Genomic DNA, 14995 nt, shown 5'->3' with positions numbered 1-14995 from the left:
TCATGGAGATCTACCTGCCTCTGTCTCCCAAGTGCTGGGATTAAAGGCCTACGCCACCATGGCTCTGCTTTTTGTTTGTTTGTTTTGTTTATACTGTGTCTTTTTATTTTGATTTTTAAGATAGTCTGATGAATTCAAGCTGGTGATAAATTCACTATTAGTGAGGCTGACCTTGTCCTGATCTTGTGCCTCAGCCTGCTGAGTATGACTGCTGCACCAGAGCCCTGGTCTTGACGTGCTTTCGAAGGTGGCTCTGTTGCAGCTCTGATCAGAGCTAGTGCTCCTGGAAAAGCTTGAGTGGGCATTTGGATGGTGTAGTCCATTAGAGATTTTCCCTGGGTTCTTTCCTCTAGCTTAACATTACTGTGATCATGGTGACGGCAGACTGGCTCTTAACTTATTGTGTAATTTGTTTTAGACTTCTCGGGAGCTGAAGATTGCAGGAGCTATTGGTCCATGTGTGTCTCTGAATGTGAAAGGACCATGTGTGTCAGAAAATGTAAGGAAAGTCTTCACCCTCACCTGTCCTGGAGTAAACTCATTAGCTAAGTCACATCCTGATGATCTTGCTTTGCGTCACTGTGAGGTGTACCTATGTAAGAGGAACTCTAATCCTTATTCATGACAACTCCAAGAGGTAGTGTCTTCTGTCCTTCTATCCGTCAGTCTGTCTGAAAGACCAGAGAAGGAAATGTGGAGTCAGAGAGGTTAACTCTCTGTTAACCTTGCTCAGGGTTGAAGCTGACCCAGAGGAGCTAGGTCTCAGGTTCTTCTGACTACGTCTGATGCATGGATGCTATCCCCCCGAGAATGAAAAGCCATTCCCTACAGCAAAGGCAGATACTCAGAATTCTTCCAGAGTAACCTGTGTGCCTCATAGCTTAGAGTGGCTTCCCTTTGTCTGACTCACTGTGTAAGGAGCTTAGCACAAGGAACCACTGAATTGGTTCAACAGTGAATGACACAGATATGTGTGCATTGCTAATGTGTGAGAGCAAAGTCCAGTCATCCCTTGGGTAAGTGGCTCTGCTGATGGCCACATGCTGTAAGTATGCTTTAGCTGAAAAGGCACAGCATCTGGTTTATGAGGTCCCTTCTGCGTTGGTTACATGCATACATACATAACCATGACCTCAGAGGTATGGAAGTGCATCTGTGTTACATCATAGAATTAAATCATAGACTTCTCTTTGATTAATTTGATCCAAAAAAGCCCAAGTTTGAATTCTCCACTTCTCTCTCCTATGTCTTCTGTCTGTTCATAGTTTATGGTTACTGGCCTGTCTGTAATCTCTGCAGTATGTGTTTGTCTGAATGATGCCTGGGTGTCTCACTGCCCCTATGCCTGTCTGTCTTTGTTGTATTTATTGAACAAGACAAAGGATCCCACTGGAAAATAATAAGTGCTTCTTTACAGAAATCACTAGCAGTTTTATAAGGGGAAAGGTCATTTTACTGACCCCAGCTGACCCAGAAGCACTCAGTACTACAAACAAAGCTATATCTTTATACATGTATGGTGGATATTTGTTTATATAAATTGTTTCTAACCTGTCAGTTGCTTTCAGCAAATGATTATAAACATGTATGTTAATATATGCATGCATGCATACATACATACATACATACATACACATACATTACTCTGGGTCAAGAGCCTGAAAGAGTCCATAATTAAGATTAAAGCTATGTATTAGCTTAAGTTGTAAAAGCTCTTTCTTGGACTATCCAAACCAAATAAGGTTGGTTGTTCCATTATTCTTTTAAGGTTACACTTAAACATACTAATTACACAGTAGAATGGCCGGTGAAAAAGAGGTGTATTTGACTGTGCTATCCAGCAAAAGTTCAGTCTTTCTGAATGCAAGAGCTATTTTCATAAAAGTGTATCCCTGCCATCTCTGAGGTAGTCTGGGATGTTGTTACACAGTCCTGTTCTTCCCTTGTTGTCATCCACAGTGGGGGGTGAACTATAGAACTGTTGTGAATGCTTTATAATTCAGTGTTTTTAGAAAATGGGAAATTTGCAGTGCTTGCTGAAGAATGTTAGGGTTAAATGAGGTTGGTCAAATGAAGCACTTTGGACAAGCACACACTGGAGCCCTGTACAAATTGTCTATGTCAGAACAGACATTGACAGTGACTGTATAAATGAAGTGCTTTCAAGCTTGGCAGGGGCTTACTGTTTGTATAAATCTCTGTAGTCCTTGGAGGAGGCAGTTTCTTCCCCCAAACCCATCTGAAGATTATCTAGTTATCATAGTGTGCTAAGAGATTTGCACCACCCTGTTTTCCTGGAAGGGCTTTGGAAGCCTGCCCCATCCGTGAGCTTTGTTGTCTTCCTGATGAAGCCTCCTGGAGTAGTTTAAAAAGGTATTTTAAAAAAATTGAACACAGTGATTAGCCGAATTTTGGTAGGGGGTTGAGGATAGACAACCAGGAAAGCACCCCTGCAAGCACGTGGAGGTCTGAAGAAGAGTGCAGTGTCCTTAGCACCACCATATGGTAGTGTGCGCCACAGCCGTTGGTGCCGCAGTTGCCCTCCCTGCTGTAGTCAGGATCTCCTTGTGTATTTGCTTTAGCAACATTATTTACAGAACCTTTGAAATAATTTTCAGAATCATGACACTTGGTTCTTAAGTAATACAATGTGCATAGTCTAAAAATAAGGATGTTATATGATTCCTCATTGTCAAGTCTGAGAAAAAGACTAGTAATCTCACAGAATGACATTTAGTCTGCAGTCTCCCCCAGTTTCTTCCTAATGGCCCCTGTGACTGTTGCCAATCCTACCGGCATTGGTTTCAGTACCGTATCCTTAGTTTCTTCAAACCCTAGAGCAGCCATCATCTTTCGATTTCTGTGACACTAATGTGATTAAAACTTCTGTCTCTTACATGTATTTTCTGAGTGATTTACAGCTCTCTCTCTATATATATGTGTGTTTGTATGTGTGTATCATACATTAAAATGACTTAGTGTCAGTAATTTAAAAGTATTGTAAATACAAATATTTAGACTCTGTCTGGTCTGTAATTACACTCTTCCTAGACATTTTCACTGGAATTAAAAACTTCTGCTCAAGTAAATGTTCCAAGTGACCTACCTTGCTCATTTGCTGCTTTTCATCAGTGGTTTCTTTTAGGTTTCCTTTTTGTATTATATCTTTTTTTAATTCCTCTTCTTATCACTAGGAGCTTGGTGTTGGTGGCACAAGTCAGTGGAAAATCTGTGGCCTGGATCCCACATCTACTCTTGGCATCTACTTTGAAGTTGTCAATCAGGTCGGTTGACATATTTTTTTTTCATGCTATAATATCTTTTGATTTATTAGAAGGTAGTCTCTCCATCCTGGTACTACTTTGGTTTCGCATTAGACATTGTGCTAATCTGGTGTGCTCTTTCTAAATTCCTTCCATCATTTAGTTAGAATCAAACAGCAGATTACTTTGTCCCATTATTGTTGAGCTGACAAGGCCCTGAGATGAGTACTGGCTTTTCCCAGCCATCATAATAATACTCATAAATTTTTGAGGTATCAGACTTTCTCCAATATTTTGTTATGAAAAATTACAAAGACTTGTACATATAACACCTGCAAAACCCACTAGCTGGATTCTGTAATCAACATTTTACTACAGTTGCATTACTAAATATCTGTTGTTCTGTTTTACTTTTGATGCTTTTGTGGGTAGAGGGGAGATGAGGCAAGGTGTCTTACAGACCTGGGTGGCCTTGAACTCCTGATCCTTATGCTTCCATATTCAATATGCTGGGAGTACAGGTGTATGTCACCACACCTGGCTTATTTTTGATGTATTTCAGAGCAACTTGCAGTCATCAGTGGCTTTCATCTCTAAATAGTTTGGTACCGATATCATTAATTGGATTTACTTTTATTCCTTCTGATACTGGAGACTGAACCCAGGGCCTCTTGCATTGTATGTACATGACCTACCACTGAGCCACACACCCAGCCCCAATTCATTTGAATGTGCTAATGCCCCCCCCACCTCTTCCTTTAGATAAGAGTTAATATAGAATGATCCCATGTAGCTTTTACGTGTACCATTGAAGTGTACCAAGAACCTCAGTGCTTAAAGGCTGTGTTTTAGTCATGCCTTTGACAGTAACCTGATGTGGCCTCCCGCCCTGCAGCACAATGCCCCGATTCCCCAGGGAGGCAGAGGTGCCATCCAGTTTGTCACGCAGTATCAGCATTCCAGCACTCAGAAGCGCATCCGAGTGACCACCGTTGCCCGCAAGTGAGCATCTTATTTCTTTCCTCTGGAGTCAAAGCTGATGATTTTCCCGTGAGAGTTGACCTCTTTGAGTTTGTCTTTCTGATTCCCTTGGATGGTTCTCTCAGCTCCTCAATGACACTCACAGCCATTCCTGACTAACCCAATTGAACCTTTCTCATACTTACCTAGAAGAATCAGCTTTCATTAGGAATATAGTTTATTAAAAATTATCTTTCATTATTTTGTTTGCTAGATAAGTAAATCATGCTTCCTATTAAAGCTGTAAACAAAACATAAATATGGTTGGCTCTCTATAGCCATCAGTTTCACATCCATAAATTTAGCCAAACTGGAATGTAAATTATTTTTAACATTACACCTGAATTGAACATGTACAGATATTTAAAAAATTATATTCCATAAGCAATACAGTATAACAACTGTTTGTATAGTATTTACGTTCTCAGTGGTAATGTAGAGTTGAATGAGTGTACGTAGGAGAATGTGTTTAGATGTTTACAAATACTATGCCATTTTATTTGTATTTCTTTGTTTTATTTATTTATTTATGAGATAGGATCTCACTATGTAGCCTTGAATGACCTAGAACTTACTATGTAGACCAGACTTGCCATGAAATCACAAAGATCTGCTGTCTGCCTCCTGAGGGCTGGTATTACAGACATGCACCACCATGCTTAGGTGTACTATGCCATTTTATATCAGTGACTTGAGCATCCAGGAATTGTGATATCTGAGAGGGTGGGCCCTGCAATGAGTCCCCAGTCGATACTGAAAAATAGCTATTTACTTATGGGTGTCTTTACTTACCCGTTCCCAGAATTGTCTATGTAAATTTAAGTGCATACCCCCATTGCTGTGCTGCTGTATACCATATATGTTGGGCGGCTTATTTCTTATGTGTTCCACTCATATCTATCTCTCTGTGTGTGTTCATCTCTGGCTCGCATCTTGTTTGTATTAATGGTCACACACTATTGCATAGTTTGCGTGGATGCCGCTTTTATTAAAGGGACCTCACGTGCTTCTCCAGCAGTGCTGATTTTATATTTTCTTTTTAGGAATGAGTTCACACATGCTAGTACTTTTTTTCTTCTCCTTTTAATATATTTTTTTGGAGTGATGTTATTCTCCACATGACTGGGGATTGAACCCAGGGCCTCTCTCTCATGCTCTCTCACCTTACCACTGAGCTGCAGCCTCAGCCCCAAGTGTACTTCTTGTCAGCCGTTTCATAGGTTGAAATTTTAGATACTGCAAACTTATTATTCTCAGAGGCTAATTTGTTTTCTCATCAGTTTGGGCAAGGAGAGTATACTACTACCTTGTTAATAGTAGATATTAATATTTAAATGTAAACAGTAATATCTCATTTTCATTTATATTTTCCATTCTCTCTCTCTCTCTCTCTTTCTTTGCCTTTCTTTTATACCCAGTATCATGTAGTTAGGCTGACCTTGAATTCATTCTGTAGTTGAGTATGATCTGGAACTCCTCATCTTTCTGCCTCCGCTTCCCTAGTGCTGAGTTTCCATGCAATTGCCTCCCTGCCCAGATGTGTAAAACTTATTACTTGTTTTCATTGATTTGCAGAGAGTATTTATGTATTTTGGATTTGTGCTTTTCTATTCCTGGTGGCCCTTTAGCTCTTTTTATCTTTAGTCACCTGAAAAACTCTTAAATATCTTTATTCATTTTTCCAAGGTGATACTGAGAAGTCATTTTGTAAAGTTGTAAATGCTTAGATTTTTGTAAGGATTAGCCTAGAGGAAGGAGCATCGGGTTTAGACTTAACCTTTTGAGTGTCTACTGTTGTGTCTGGTGGATTATGGGAAGTTTTTCTTCTGTGCTTCTGGCCTTCAGACAGCGAAACTTCCTTAATGAACACGTAGTGCCACATTGTCTTGGACAAAGAATGGGATCTGAGCAGAGATCTAGCCTCTGGTAGCCCCTGATCAGAAGTGTGGCACTAACTCTGCAATTGTCAGTTGGGCAGATGCGCAGAGTCAGCTGAGGCACATAGAAGCAGCATTTGACCAGGAGGCTGCAGCAGTCTTGATGGCACGGCTTGGAGTGTTCCGGGCAGAGTCAGAGGAGGGACCCGATGTGCTCCGGTGGCTGGATCGGCAACTCATCCGACTGGTAAATTGGGAACAGTGGCATTGAGTTTGTGTCTCTTCCCACATAAGCCTATTGCTTTTTAATTTTTAAAACCATTTATTTATTTGTGTGTGTGCTCACATGCATGTGCATGCACATGGCAAAGTGTGTGTATATGCACCAGGTGTGTGTAGGAACCTGTGGCTGTGGAGGTAAGAAGGTGTTGGATCCCCTTAGAACTGAAGTTAAGGGAAGTTGTGTGCTGTGATGTTGATTCTGGAAAGTGAACCCCAGTCTTCTGCATGAACAGCTGGTGCTCTTAACCACTGGGCTATCTTTCCAGCCCCAAAGCCTCTTATTTTATATAGTCAATAACAAGAATTTTTATTTTTAGTGCATTCATTAGTGCTTTGCCTGCATGTCTATCTGTGTGAGGGTGTCAGAAGCCCTAGAACTGGACAGTTGTGAGCTGCCATGGGGGTACTGGGAATTGAACCCAGGTTTTCTAGAAGACCAGTCAGTGCTCCCAACTGCTGGGGCATCTCCCAGCCCTAATTAGCAAGAATTTAATAGTTGCTTACTTTAAGCCAAACACTGGATGTAAAAGAGATGTTAAATTTTATTTATATTTTCCCCTCAAGGGCTGACATTACAGTTTTTGAGAAATAGAATGTATGGAACATTTGGGGAGTGGTACAAATCTGTGTTAAAAGCTGAGTAGAAGAGTCATTGGTGAATGCTATGGCCCTCTACTTTCTAGGAGATCAAAAGGGGGTTTTAGAAATTGGGCTCCAGACACAGTGAGTTTAGGGAATATTTTATGTATTCTCCAGGTCTGATTAGGAGAGAAAGCAGACAGACAGAAGAAGCCAGGTGTGGTGATGTAGGCCTGTAATCCCTTCACTGGGGAGGTGGAGGCAGGAAGAGCCGTAGCTTGAGGCCAGCGTGAAATACATATTGAAACCTTGTGAGACTTCGTCTGGAAAACAAAACAGTTACTAACCCAAGTGAACACAAATAATAATTTAAGAGGGAAAACTTTATATTAAAAGGCATTTGGGTTGGGCGTTATATATTAGTGGTAGGGAGTTTGCCTAGCATATGGAAGGCCCTGGGTTCCAGGAAAAGCAGAATGCTGACTACAGAGGGGTAACTGTTGAGAAGAGAAGAGAACTGGCAGATAGAAGGCGAGCCTGCTACTTCGAGGGATGACTTAGAGAACACAAGGAAGAGGCCCTCCCCCACAGGGCATGACTATAGCTCAGTGAGCCTTGGGTAGCAGAGAAACTGTCATGGTGCTCTACCCAAGGAACTTTCTAGAAACTTGTTAGAATTAGGTGACGTCTACCATCTGGGATGCTGGGGAAAGCTGTTCTCAAGGAAATTTCTCACCTGAAGCACGCAGAGCTGGGGTCTCAAATGACTGTGTGTGCGCTAGGATCTCAGCCCTGGTGAATGCCCAGAGCTTCTGGCACACTGAGCCTGTGCTGACTTTGCCTCCATCGCCCTCTGTTTGCAAAGCTCAGTTTCACAGCAGCGGGCCAAGTGGTTACAGAGCTTCCTTTGTCCATGTCATAAAAGGATGGATTGGAGCCATATACTGGCACACTGTGTTTCCTTACCTTCTTACAGATTCTTGGCATGTGTTTGTGATCAAAACCCTGGGAAGAAGGTGTGTTAAATGTCTCAGTTCCAGATAGATTGCCCTCAGCATCTAACGAAGTCATTCATCTGGGAAGTGTCAGTGTTTCAAACCCTGCCCTTCAGCATATGGTGGGAGGCGACTGCTGTCACAGGACTGTAACATGTTGGGCCTGCTTGTTTGTGTTTTCTGTCCCCGCCTGGTACCCCACAACTGGCAGGCCCCAGAGAAAATCAACCACACAAGAGATCTCTATAAGTTATAATGCTGATTGGCCCATTAGGTCAGGCTTCTTACTGGCTAACTCTCACATCTTGATTAACCCATTTTTCTGATCTATTTTAGCCATGTGGCTCAGTACCTTTTTCAGTGGGGCAGCTCACATCCTGCGACTTTGGTGATCTGGGCAGGAGTGGGAGGAATCAACTTCCTCCTCCCCAGAATTCTCCTGCTCTCCTTGCATCATTTCCACTTCCTGTCTGGTTTTCCCACTTACACCTCCTGCCTGGCCAATCAGCGTTTATTTAAAACATGATTGACAGAAAACAGACAATTCTCCCGCACCACAGGAGGCTGGGCTGTGAGTAGGTAGGGAGCAGAGGCAGTGAGGATAACCTTGATTATTTCTCCCTTAATTTAGAGAGAGACTTATGTGTCCTTCTTTTTATTCTCCTTTTTCAGTTTTTTTTCAAGGTGGGTTCTCTCTGTAGCCTTGGGTGTCTTAGAACTCGCTCTGTAGACCATAACAAACTCGAACTGAAAGAGATCCGCCTGCCTCTGCCTCCCAAGTGCTGGGATTAAAGGTGTGAGCTAGCACCACCTTTTTTTTCTTAAAAGTTTTTTTGTTTAGATTTATTTTATGTGTATGGGTGTTTTCTCTGCATGTGTATATATGCTGCAGTACATGTGTGCTTTGAACCTGTGGAGATCAGAAGAAGGGTCGGATCTCATGGAATTGGAACGATGAATGATTGTTAGCCACCTTATGGGTGTCGGAAGTGGAACCCTGGTCCTCTGTAAGAGCCACCGGTGCTCTTAACCCCTACACCATCTTGTGAGCCACTTGCATGTAATTTTTTAGACTCCCTTCTTAAGACAGGCATGGTGCTTGTGTTTACATGTAGCACCCCCATTTGAGGAGAGTCACAGGGGAAAGATTTCTGGCCTGATGGAGGGAGCTGAGACAGGGCCATAGCAATAGGAATGGAGTGACCATTTTGGAAGAAGGAGCTGAAAAAATTACTGAAACATTCTGAAATAAGTATATAAAATAAGAAAAATCAAAACGTCCTGCTGGAGAGATGGTTCAGTGGTTAGGAATGTGTATTGATCTTCCAGGGGACCTGAATTTGGTTCCTAGCACCCAGGTAGGGTGCCTCACAACCACCTATAACTCCAATTCTAGGGAGTCCAGTGGCATCTTCTGGCCTTCTTGAGCGCATATATGTCCATGTACATAAATAAAAATAAAATAATTTAAACAAATTACTATTTTTAAAAGTTATTATTGGCTTCTGTCTTATAAAACACCGTGACCTAGGCAACTTACAGGACAATCAGTTTGGATTTACTATTTCAGGGGTTAAAGTCCATGAAGGTGGAGTAGGGGTAGCAATTGTCAAGCAGCTGAGAGCTCACATGTCAGATGACAAACAAGAGGCAGAGAGCGCTAACTCAGAAAGGTGGGAGTCTTTTGAAACTTTAAAGCCCACCTCTAGCGACTTTCTTCCTCCAGCAAGGCCTCATCTCTTAATCTTCTCCAAACAGTCACCGACTGGGGAATAACACTCAGATGATGAAGACTTACCAGGGACATTTCATTCAAATTACAACTTGCGTTTGAGGTGTGGACAACTGCAGGATGGTGGTGAGGCAGAGCGTAGGAAGTGGCAGCAACTGCAGGGTGGGTTGAAGGTCTTTCTTTTTTTTCAGTGCTTCTGTGTGTGAATGCACACATGCATGCAGGTACTAGAAGAAGGCATTGGATCCTCTAGAGCTGGAGTTACAAGTAGTTGTAAGCTGCCTGAAGTGGGCAGTAGGAATTGAAATCTGGCCCTCTGTAAAAGCAGTCAGGCTGTTAACAATGGAGCCATCTTCCTAGCCCACTCCACCCTCCAACTTTAAAATATAATGTGTCTTTGGTAGGTTGTCTGTGAGCTAGAAAACATAGTCTAGGGAAAGTGATCATGTAGTTGGTGGAAGTCCCAGCTGGAGCACGGGCACCACTGAGGAAGGGGTTTGGATGACGTTGGTCTGTTTCTTGTTCATGCGTAGATAAAGCAGGGAGGATGGGACAGGAGATAAGAATTAACTTGTGAGCAATCCTGAGGAGGACAGGGAGCCTTGAACACAGGGCTGATGGGAAAGAGAATGACAAAGTAAAGTGGCTATTTTAGCAGCCGAAGGTTTTTTATTACATCAGTGTGAGTGTGTATGTGTGTGTGTACACACGCGCATGCGTGCGCACACATGCATGTGTATACCATGGTGTACAAGTGGAGGTCGGGATGGTCTGTGGGAGTTGGTTCTCATTTTCTATCATATGGATTCCAGTGATCAGAACTCAGTTTGTCAGGTTTGGTGGCAAAAACCTGTCCCTGCTGAGCATCTTGCTGGCTTCAGGAGGCAGTTTTAAGGAGTTTGGAAAGCCGTGAGTGTAATACTGCTAGGAAGCTCAAGAAGATGAGGACTAGGAAAGGACATGAGCTTTGACAGGAGAAAGCTAATTGTTAGGAGCAGGATTTTCTAACACCCCAGGGCCTCACTCTCTAGTGTCTGAAGGGAATGTTTGATCAGAAATAAAGGCAAGACTGGACATGGTGTGCATGACTGTAATCTCAGCACCTGGAAGGCAGGAGAATCACCTTGCAGTTGAGGTTAGTATGACCCTGTCTCAAAAAGCTTAACTATCTAACTGACTAACTAAATAAAGAAATAAATAAAGCAGGAATACATTCTGGTTCAGAAACCTACCATTGAAAGGAGGAAGAAACTTGAGTTGTAATAGCAGAGAGCAGCAAGGTTGATCTGTAATTGCTAGTTTTCATGGTCTTTCAGGGTTTTCATGTGGGTGGGTGCCTCCGAGAGCTTGCTTAACACACATGTGGTTAGAGTGCTCCTCAGGCCAGCATTGCTGAACACACATGTGGTTAGAGTGCTCCTCAGGCCAGCATTGCTGAACACACATGGGGTTAGAGTGCTCCTCAGGCCAGCATTGCTGAACACACATGTGGTTAGAGTGCTCCTCAGGCCAGCATTGCTGAACACACATGTGGTTAGAGTGCTCCTCAGGCCAGCATTACCACCAGTTGATTTGAGATTTAGAATCTTCCACTCTTCCCCCAGGGCCTTGAACATGCTAAGTAAGTGTTTTACTACTGAACTCTAGTTGTCAGGTTCTGTGTTTTGACAAGACTTGTTGATTTGTCTGCCCTTCATGCCTGAGATATGCTTGTCTGAATTCATGAGAAGTAGTTCTTTGGTCTGGGACTTTTCTCGGTGACACTAACCACTCTCTTTTCCCTGTTTTCTTTCAACAGTGTCAGAAGTTTGGGCAGTATAACAAAGAAGACCCTGCGTCTTTCAGATTATCAGACTCCTTTTCTCTGTATCCTCAGGTAAGAGCTATGGTTTTAAAGACAACTATAGAAGAATGCATTGTTAGAACTTTTCTGTAATTACGGCTATCCCACCTCTTTGGACCTCTGTTGAAGCCAGCAAGTGTACAGCACTTGAATAGTGCTTTGTACATGTAAGTGGCCAATAGCTGGGTCCTAGGGCTTTCCGGTGCTGTGTCTGGAGCAGGATATGGTGGGTAATGGTATGAAAAGAGCCATGGGCTGGGCAGTCAGGGTGCAGTGCTAGCATGGGCCCTGCTGCTGCTCTTAGTTAGGTCTGAGAGCTCTGTGGGTCTGTGTTTCCTCAAATTTAGAAGGAAGAAGTGGCCTGAAGCAGTGATTGAAATCTCTTTAAAGGTGTGAAATCCTTACCTTCAGAGGACTCTCCTTCAAACGCCACTGTGAAAAGCAGACAGATCTGAAGCTTGTTGGGTTGTGCCTACAGCCTGGATCCAGTGGATCCCACCAGAGTCTCCACCCTCCAGAGTCCCTGGACTGGAGAGGTCCTGCATTCTCCAGAGACTTACTCAAGAGAAAGAATATCTGTTCCCAAAGAAACTAAGCCCAGGGGGAAAGCACTTTTGAGACTTTGAGGGTTGAGCACAGTATAAGAGCACTCTTAGAATTCTCTGTAGATGAAATCATAAAAGCCTTTTCAGCTGGTGTTTCTACACTATGCTCCTTCATGGGGAAGTTCTTTGAAAAACAAAGCAAACAAAAGAATTTTAGCTGGGGGCTGGACAAATGGCTCATACCTAAGAGTGGTTGCTGCCTTTAGGGGACCTAAGTTGGGTTCCCAGTACCTACATCAGATGGCTCACAACTGCTTGTGGCTCTAGCTCCAAGGACCCTACACCCTCTTGTGGTATTCTTGGGCACCCACATGTGACATACAAACACACAGAACACATATTTTTATTTTATATAAAAATAAATTTTAAAAATCTCACCTGGAAGGCTTGAGAGGTGGCCCAGTTGTTAGGAGTGTGTACTGTTTTTTTCAGAGGACTGAGTTCCATTCTCAGCACCTACGTTGGGTGGCTCACAAGTACAGATAACTCCAGCTCCAGGAGACCTGACATTTTTGGACTCTGGATACCTATACTCAGATGCACATGTCTCCGCCCCCATAATTAAAAGTAAAATCAATCTTTAAGGGGTTGAAGAGATGGCTGAGAAGTTAAGACTGCTGATTGCTCTTCAGGAGGATACAAGTTCAATTCCCAGCACCTACATGACAACTAACAACTCTTTGTAACTTCAGTTCCAGGGGATCTGATTCCCTCTTCTTGCTTCCTTGGGGACAGCATGCACATAGTGCCTGGACGTGAAGGCAAAACCCCATCCATGTAAAATAAAATAAAAAACAAACAAACACTAAATAAGGGGCAAGTCATTAAAATAATAATAAAAAAAAATCTTACCTTGCCATAGAGGCACACATCTATAATCCTAACACTTGAGAAGTGAAGGCAGGAGGATTTGGAGTTCACAGTTAGCCCAGGCTACATGATCCTTGCTTTTAAAAAACAAAACCAGAAAGCAAAAATACCTAAAAGTGACACTTAAGAGCAACAATCATAAGACATTTTTAAAATTGTGTTTTTTTAAAAAAAGACAAAATTTATCTTCTTGGGCATAAGGAGATTCCACAGTACCCAAGCAAAAGCTAGGTAGGTGTGGTGGCTATTTATAACCTAGCTCTCAGGAGTTAGAGATGGGGTCTCCAGGGCAAGCTGGCTAATTAGAATAGCCTGTTGGCAAGTTCTGGGTTCAAATGAGAGACTTGCCTCATTAAGTAAAAGTGGAGCGTGACAGAGAAAGACACAGGACATCCGCCTGGGGTTTCCGCATGTATATATACACACAGGTACATATACGTAATTGTTTGGCCACATGTATGCTTATATGTAACACATGCAGGCAAAAACTTACCTGTTTTTTTTTCTTTTTCCCCTGGTTTTTTGAGACAGGTTTCTCCATGTAGCTCTGGCTGTTCTAGAACTCACTCTGTAGACCAGGCTGGCCTTGAACTCAGAGATCCACCTGCCTTTGTCTCTCTAGTGCTAGGATTAAAGGTTTGAGCTACCACCGCCCAGCAAATACTTAATAGTTTAAAAAAAGATTTAATTTGTGTGTGAAGGGATATGTGTGGTTACGTGCACAAGAGTGCAGTGCCTTCAGAGAGGGCAATGGATCCCCTAGAGCTGGAATTATGGGTAGTTGAGAGCCATGTGACTTGGGTGCTGGGAGCTGAATTCAGATCCTCTGCAGGAGCACCAACTTTCTAGCCTCAACTTTATCATCTTAACCTCTTTCAAATATATAATTGTATGGTTTTAAATATATTCACCTTCTTTTTTAAATGATTTATTTATTTTATTTTGTGTGCATTGGTCTTTTGCCTGCAAGTATATCTGTGTGATAGTGTCTGATCCCCTGCAACTGGAGTTACAGACAGTTGTGAGCTGCCATATGGGTGCTGAGAATTGAACCCTGGTCCTTTTACGAGCAGCCAGTGCTCTTAACTGCTGAGCCATCAGCCCCTACATTCACATTCTTGTGTACCAGAGCTCTATAATTTTTTTTTTTTATCTTGCTGAGCCATATATGGTGCCACATGCTTGTAATTTCAGCACTTAAGAGGACTGAGGCAGGAGAATCTCAGATTTGAGGCCAGACACAAAAGATCATCGTGTCATAAAGCAAGCAAAGCCCACCTGGAATGGGCTACGTGTAAAACTGTAGATCCCTTTCCTTGTCCCCAGTTCTGCTGCCGCCCTTCTTGTGTCTCTGAGTGCACAGATGTTTTTCTCGGAGTCTAGGTTTCATGTTTTAGAATCCAGAGTAGATGACTCTGCGTGCCCAGCATCACGAATGTATCCTCTTGTCTTTTTCTTTTGTGCATGCAGTTCATGTTCCACCTGAGAAGATCTCCATTTCTTCAAGTGTTCAACAACAGTCCCGACGAGTCGTCCTATTACAGACACCACTTTGCCAGGCAGGACCTGACCCAGTCCCTCATCATGATCCAGCCCATTCTCTATTCCTACTCCTTCCATGGACCCCCAGAGGTGAGGCTGGGCATCCATGCTTTTCTAAGAGTGACGTGACTTCATCATGAGCTGTTTTGGTTGTTTTTCTTTACCAAATAGAGTCTTAGAGGAGAACTGTAAACAAAACCTTGAGTTTATAGTGCTTTATATTGTTTCTGAGTATAAAAATTAGGAAAAATCAGATAATATCCTAAATCTGTTTTTGGTCTGTGGAAAGCAGGCATTAATTGAGGAAACCCACAGTGTTCACATACTTTGCCCAGTACGTCCAAGCCTTGTGAAGTATCTAAAAGAAATACGAGTATGAATACAGAG

General features: G+C 42.6%; 1 protein-coding gene across 2 annotated transcripts in view; it reads left to right on the top strand.

The window, feature by feature from the left end:
• Sec23b (SEC23 homolog B, COPII component) overlaps positions 1-14995 on the top strand; it is a 42221-nt gene that overhangs the window by 17357 nt on the left and 9869 nt on the right. For both annotated transcript variants that reach the window (XM_087911153.1, XM_087911154.1), the window contains exons 11-16: positions 419-499; positions 3195-3284; positions 4159-4265; positions 6254-6407; positions 11547-11624; positions 14537-14698. In XM_087911153.1, coding sequence (XP_087767279.1) covers positions 419-499; positions 3195-3284; positions 4159-4265; positions 6254-6407; positions 11547-11624; positions 14537-14698 — 672 coding nt within the window. The remainder of the gene's footprint in view (positions 1-418; positions 500-3194; positions 3285-4158; positions 4266-6253; positions 6408-11546; positions 11625-14536; positions 14699-14995) is intronic.

Source organism: Myodes glareolus, chromosome 10 (genome assembly GCF_982192425.1).
Source record: "Myodes glareolus chromosome 10, mMyoGla1.1, whole genome shotgun sequence".
Taxonomy (NCBI): Eukaryota; Metazoa; Chordata; class Mammalia; order Rodentia; family Cricetidae; genus Myodes; species Myodes glareolus.
Note: the sequence above shows the minus strand (reverse complement) of the source record. Positions and strands in the feature narration are given on the sequence as shown.